Source organism: Sus scrofa, chromosome 3 (assembly GCF_000003025.6).
Source record: "Sus scrofa isolate TJ Tabasco breed Duroc chromosome 3, Sscrofa11.1, whole genome shotgun sequence".
Classification (NCBI taxonomy): Eukaryota; Metazoa; Chordata; class Mammalia; order Artiodactyla; family Suidae; genus Sus; species Sus scrofa.
The window spans coordinates 17,583,750-17,590,039 of NC_010445.4; the positions used below are offsets into that span (position 1 = coordinate 17,583,750).

Below are 6,290 nucleotides of genomic sequence, written 5' to 3' on the forward strand. Positions count from 1 at the left end.
AATGTGTTTTAAGTTTTATGTTTAAATAAGTTCTCCCCAGGACAAGCAGTGTTGAACTTTCCTATCTGCTTACTGTACGTGTTCATCAGTTCTGTGCAGTCGTGGTTACCCTGCTGTTCCGGGTCAGTGGACTCACAATGGGCTCTATGCTTTCCTCTTGCACAGATGGAAATGAGTTCATATTTATGCCCTATAAATAGAGGAAGAGGAGTTCCCCGTTGTAGTTCAGCAGGTTAAGAACCTGACTAGTATCCATGAGGATGCAGGTTCAATCCCTGGCCTTGCTCAGTGGGTGAAGGATCCAGTATTGCTGGGAAATGTGGTGTAGGTTGCAGAGGGCACTGGGATCTGTGTGGACAGCTGCAGCTCCCTCTAACCACTAGCCCAGGGAACTTCCATGTGCCGCAGGTGCAGCCGGAAAAAAGAAAACGCTACAGATTCTTCTTTCCTCCCCGCAGGATTCGGGAGTGAGGATGACCAGGAGAGCCCTCCACGAAAAAGGCCTGAAAACAGAGCCCCTCAGGCGGCTTCTTCCCAGGAGGGGCCTCCGGACAAACAACCGGCCCAGTTCCGCGGTGCCTCCGCCGGACCCCAGAGCTCCTGGGGGAGGAAGCAAGGCCCCGAGGGCACCCAGGACGATCCCCCAGGGGAAGGGGAGGTGAGCCGGCTCCCCAGGCAAGGCAAGGCCCTTAGGCTTGCCCTGGCCGCCCCAAGATCCAGCCACCCACCCGTGCCCTCCAAGGTGCAAAGAGCTTCCCAGCTTCCCATTCACTGCGGGAACATCAGGGGCGAGCGGCCCCGCGGCCCCAGCCTGCCCCGAACCTAAGTCACAGCACCCACAGCACACCCACCTGGCTCGCCACCGACACTCGCCCAGAGGAAGGGCTGCGGGCACCACGGAACCACTTCGAGCTCCTGAGGACGCATCGCAGCCAGAGGCCCCAGAGCGCGAGGTGGGCGCCCGGCCTCCAGACCGGGAGGGGCAGCACGGGACACGCCCGGCCCCCCGCTCGCCTCCCACTGAGGCCTGGCCCGGGGAGGTCAGGCCCGTGCAGAGACCCTGCGTCTCACGCCCACCCCACCCCGCCCCACCCCCTCCCTCCTCACTAATGCCTCCCCCAAGGTCCGCGGATGCCAGGCTTGCGGGTGGGTTCCGTTGATGGGCCAAGGACCTGCACAGCAAGAGCTCCCAGTGGGTGCCAGGACCCTAGAAGCCCGTGGGGGCGGGAGGCCTTTCCGCACAGAAGCCCACCTAGCCACCCCGGCCCGCGTGGGGACGGGGAAGGCGACCTGGGCTGGCGGGGAGCGCCCCAGGCTTCTGGCACAGCCTGGAGCCAGCCCCAGCCCACCTGGAGAAGGCCCAGGGCGATTGAGCCCTTGGAACAGATGCAAGGGCCCGTCACCAAGCTCTTCCTTGCCAGCTCCACTGCTGGGCCCGGCGTGGTAGGAAATAATCAAGTCTCCCCTTTGTCCAGGGCTTGCTCTGTACCAAGCTTTGTGATTTATGGGAATTATCTCAGTCAGTCCTCACCTCCCTGTGCCATTGGTGTTCTCATTAGTGGCGTTTTACAGAAGGAGAAACAGCCTCAGAGAGGTTAAGGGACTAGTCCAAAGTCACACAGCCAGTATGTTGCAGAACCAGCATTCAGACCCAAGTCTGCCTGCCTGACTCCACAGCCCGCCCAAAGGCACTGCTTCTCCTGCTGGTGTATGAATGAAGGGTGTTGATTTGACAGGGCATCTGTGTACGGAAGCGTCCGATGTTCCTCGTGGTAATTACATAGGACAATTTTTATACTAAAGTGAGCAGATACGCCCTGGAATGAAAGTAAACATATGCACCAACGAGTAAGATGCAACTTGAGACATTGTTGAAATTCCACGCCAAGGCCAAGACTTCGGGCTCAGCCCCTGGCTCCGGGAAGTGACCTCTTCTCAGCCCGCTCCGCTGCCTTTAGAGGGACACTGGCCATGGACCACTGCCTGTGTGGAGCCTTCCAGAGGCCAAGGAAGATGGCTGCTCTCCAGTTCACCATCTCACTAAGCTGTTTAGGAAGTTCATGCAGTTTCTCGGAGTTAAGGTTCCCCGAGTCCCAACGGATATCAATCTAGGATTGGGGATTGGAAAACTGAAATTCTTGGGAATTCCTGATATCATGTTATTTTGTATTTTTCATAACATTCTTTTTCTTTTTTTTTTGGTCTTTTTAGGGCTGTACCTGTGGCATATGAAAGTTCCCAGGCTAGGGGTTGAATCAGAGCTGCAGCTGCTGGCGTGCGCCACAGACACTGCAACCCCAGATCTTTAACCCCTGAGTGGGGCCAGGGATCGAACCCATATCCTCATGGATACTAGTTGGGTTCGTTACCACTGAGCCATTACAGGAACTCCTAAATTTGTTTTTTAAATAAATAAGAAATACACATTAGGTAGTAGTTACAAAGAACTGTAGGCTATAGCAAATATTCAAAAACAGGAAAATACCAGAGAACATTACTGGGTAGGTTTCGGATAACAAAAAGTTTAAACTTTTGACAAGATCAACTGCACTACACAGAATCAAGTGTTGAAATTGCTAATTATTTAAGGACTTGTTTCAAAACATTTTCTTTCTGAACATCATGCGTAGGATTTGTATAAGATATACAATACATGTAAACAGGTTAATATTTATTTTGATTTGTGAAAATGACTCACTGTTAACAGCAGATAGGGCCACAAATACTTTTTTTAATATGGCAGCAGCTAAAAACAAAAAAAACAAAAAACTGATTAGATTGCAACAAATTCTGTCCCAAGTTCCAGAAATGTCTACCTTAACCTTGGACTCTACGTGTCAGTGTTTTCCTTCTCACGCTTTCTACTTGACGTCAGTGGATTCCTTCAAACCAGGAACGCCTCGATGTTTCTTGTTAAGCATTAATTCTCACAGAAGAACTATGATACTTTTTTCCTATTCCTCCCAATCTCTTGGCTGCCAGTCTCTTGGCTGACTCTTCTTGGGATTCAAAAAAATAGAAATTTCCTGAAAACTGTCAGGAAGGACCTCTTGCGTAGACATACTCTCCTAAGCTAACCAGGATTGGCATGGCGCCTCTGCAGCAAAAATAATGATCTAGTGTTTTGTAAAGCCAGCCACAGACAAGCTTCACGCCAGGAGCCTCAGAAGATCCAATTTATCCAGCCCTGCCAGTTCCTGGTTGTGAGACCTTGGGCAAGTCGCTTGACCTCTCTGAGCTTCAATCGAATGGACAGAATGGAGCCTGGAAAATAATGCACTTGCTTTGCAAGGCCGTACTGAAGAAGGCTTTAAGGTGTGGCATCGGAGTCAGACAGTCTGAGATTGGAACCCATTACTTACTACCTCTTTGATCTGGGGTGTGGTCTAACCCCTCTGAGCCCCGCTTTCCTCTTCTGTAATATGGAAAAACAGAGTGAGCCCGTCTCATAGGATTTTGGTGAGTTTGAATGAGGTCACTCATGACGATGCTTAACACAGAGCACCATGTATTGTGAATGCCTGATCCACATGGACTGGTGTAGTTCTATCTGCTGTATCTACCTCACAGGGCAGTTGTGAGGATGAGAGGGAGGTTCTCTTGTGGGGGTACTTTCGAAGCTGTGAATCGGTCATCCCCACACTTCCCTGTCCTCGAGAGAGGAGAAGGTCCGAAGCTCCTGGCAGACAGCAGTGGTTTCTCCCAACTAAGGAGCCTGAGAACCCCTGCCTGTATCCACAGGAGGGAGCTGTGTTGAGGAGGCAACGTCACCGCGGTTGTCTGGAACACAGGGTTTCGTTGCAGTCCAGTAGGCAAACTCTGGCATCCTTCGACTGGGGGCACGCTTGGGGGAAAGCCAATTTTCAGGAGGCAGCTTTGGAGAAAGGACAGTATTAACCAGAGCCTGCCCACTGCAGGTTTGTTTCATAGGGATGGAATCCGAAGGGAGCCTGTAACAGAAGGAGGTGAGGGGGACTCTTTGTTGTCTGAAGCCCTGTTACTGGCCGAACGTAAGAAACAATCCTATTCGCTGGAACCAGGGCATCCCGCTGTGCTGTGTATGCACTTATGATGCACATTCATTCCTAGACTGTGAACTAAACACGCATGGAAAGGCTCTCCAAAGACGATCTGTGTAATCCCGACAGCAGCCCATAAAGGAAACACGCGCATGACGCCTGCTCCGCAGCGGAGACTCCAAGGAGTCTGGGAAAGTTAAGTCCGCCGCCCACAGTTGCAGAGCCTGTGTGTACGTGGAGTCAGGATTCAGATGGAGTCCAAGCCCTTCGCCTCCGCCAGGCTGCCTCAACTCACCAGGTACCAGATGCTGAGCTTGAACAAGGAAGAAGGAAACACAGGTGTATGGGATTTAGTGCCTAAGGTGGCCTCCTCTCTTGCCTTCTGTGACCGCTCCCTCCTGATCCTCCGCCTCCTTTTCTGGACACTGTCTCTTTGCCTCCAGGGATGTTTTCCTCTGCTTAGCCCTTAAGTCCAGGTCCTCTGGGCCCCCTCCTTGGACTCTTTTTCTTTTGTACAGGACTATGAGAGATCTTTATGCCCAAGGCTTCGACCCCAGGGCGCCTCTCCTTCTAATCCAGCCTGCCCTTCTGAGCACCAGCCTGATCCAGCCAACTGCCTCCTGATAGCCCCTCTTTGACGTTCCAGGCTCCCACCTGAAATCCTCCTCTCCTCCTTAACCTGCCTCTCCTCCCGAGTTCCCCTTCCTCCTTCCCATGGCCCCCTACATTCAAATACTGGTATAGCGACGGGGAACCCCAGAAACCTTCATAGACGAAGCCTCTTGAGTCAGTTCTTGGGGCTAGAGATGGATGGTGGGGTGTGTTCTCTGAGAGCTGCCCCTGGTGTGGGTGTGGACTTGGAGGGTGGAATTTGTTGTTTAATCAGTGGTCTGTGACGTGCCTGGCAGTGGGTCCGGTCTAGGAGCGAGGGGTGGAGGACACATTGCTGAATGAAACAGACCGGATCCCTGGCTTCAGAGGGCTTTCAAGCCACTAGAGCAGATGGACCTTAAGCAATCTTCCCCAAATACAAACTCTTAAAACCGTGACAAGTATCACGAAGGAAGCGTTCAGGGTCCTGTGAAAGAACCAGGGAAACCTATTGGGTTGGGAGCATCAAAGGCCACTTTGAGAAAACGACAATTACGTGATACCTGAGAACCGAGTTGAGGGAAGAGAATTCCATGTAGAGGTCATGGGTGCACTCACACAAAAGCCCAGAGGTGGCCGAGAATTTGGTATGTTGGGAAACCTGGAAGGCAGCTCGTGTCTATGGAGCTGAGTGTGCTGGGGCCTGTGGTCAAGCCAAGCCTGGCCTGGCTGGCTGGGGACGGTGGCAGGTGCCTTGTGGGCCATGGTAAGGAGGCTGGATTTTTTGGTTTAGCTTTTTATTTGGAAATAATTTCAAAGTTACAGAAAAGTACAAAGGGCATCCGTATGTCCTTTCGTCCAACCTCACCTCTTAAAGTTACTTCCTCTCTCTCTCTCTCCATGTGACTTTTATTCCAAATTATTTGAGAATAAGTTGCATACATCCCGTTCCTTTACCCCAGTGCGGGTACAGTTCTCCACTTCACTAGATGTAACATCGGTGCACTCTGGTATCGAATTTACCATCCATTTTGCCAATTGTCTCAATGATATCCTTTACGGAGTATCTGCCCCTGTAGTCCAAAATCCAGGCTAGCCATGATGTATTGCAGTACACTGTCGTTTCTCTTTAGTCTCCTCTGATCTGGAGTGGTCAGCCTTTGTCTTTTATGACAGTGACCTGGTGGAAAAGCACAGACTTTCCCTTTACTAGAATGTTCCTCCCTTGAGCTCTGTCGGCTGTGTCTTCATTAGCATATAGAGGTTAGGCCTTCCTGGCTGGACGTCTGCGTACGTGTGGTCGTGTCCTTCTCAGTGTGACAGCAAGAGGCACCCAATGTCTGTCTGCTCCTCCTGAGTGATTTTAATTTTTGTCCGATGGCTCCAATCTCTAGTTAAGCATTTTCCCTTGTAACGGATGAACAGAGAGATGCGTTTTACAACCGTGCAGCTATCCCATTCCTTAGATTATTAAATAGAGGAAATTGAATATCTTCATTATTCTTGCCGGAATCAAGTCAGTCTTTATCACAGTGGTTACAAGATGACAATGTCAACTCCAGGATACCCTCCACTTGACCTTCTTCTGCCTATTTATTTAATATTTATTAGTAGTAGGGACTTTGAGATTTCTATTATTTTCCAATAATTGTATACTTATTCATTTTAATTATGTGAGTG

General features: G+C 50.8%; 1 protein-coding gene across 1 annotated transcript in view; it reads left to right on the forward strand.

The window, feature by feature from the left end:
• The window catches only part of BCL7C (BCL tumor suppressor 7C), a 41,886-nt gene extending 36,204 nt beyond the window's left edge, over positions 1-5,682 (forward strand). The window contains exon 6 of the mRNA XM_013995586.2: positions 459-5,682. Within this exon, the coding sequence (XP_013851040.1) occupies positions 459-662 (204 nt within the window). The 3' untranslated portion in view covers positions 663-5,682. The remainder of the gene's footprint in view (positions 1-458) is intronic.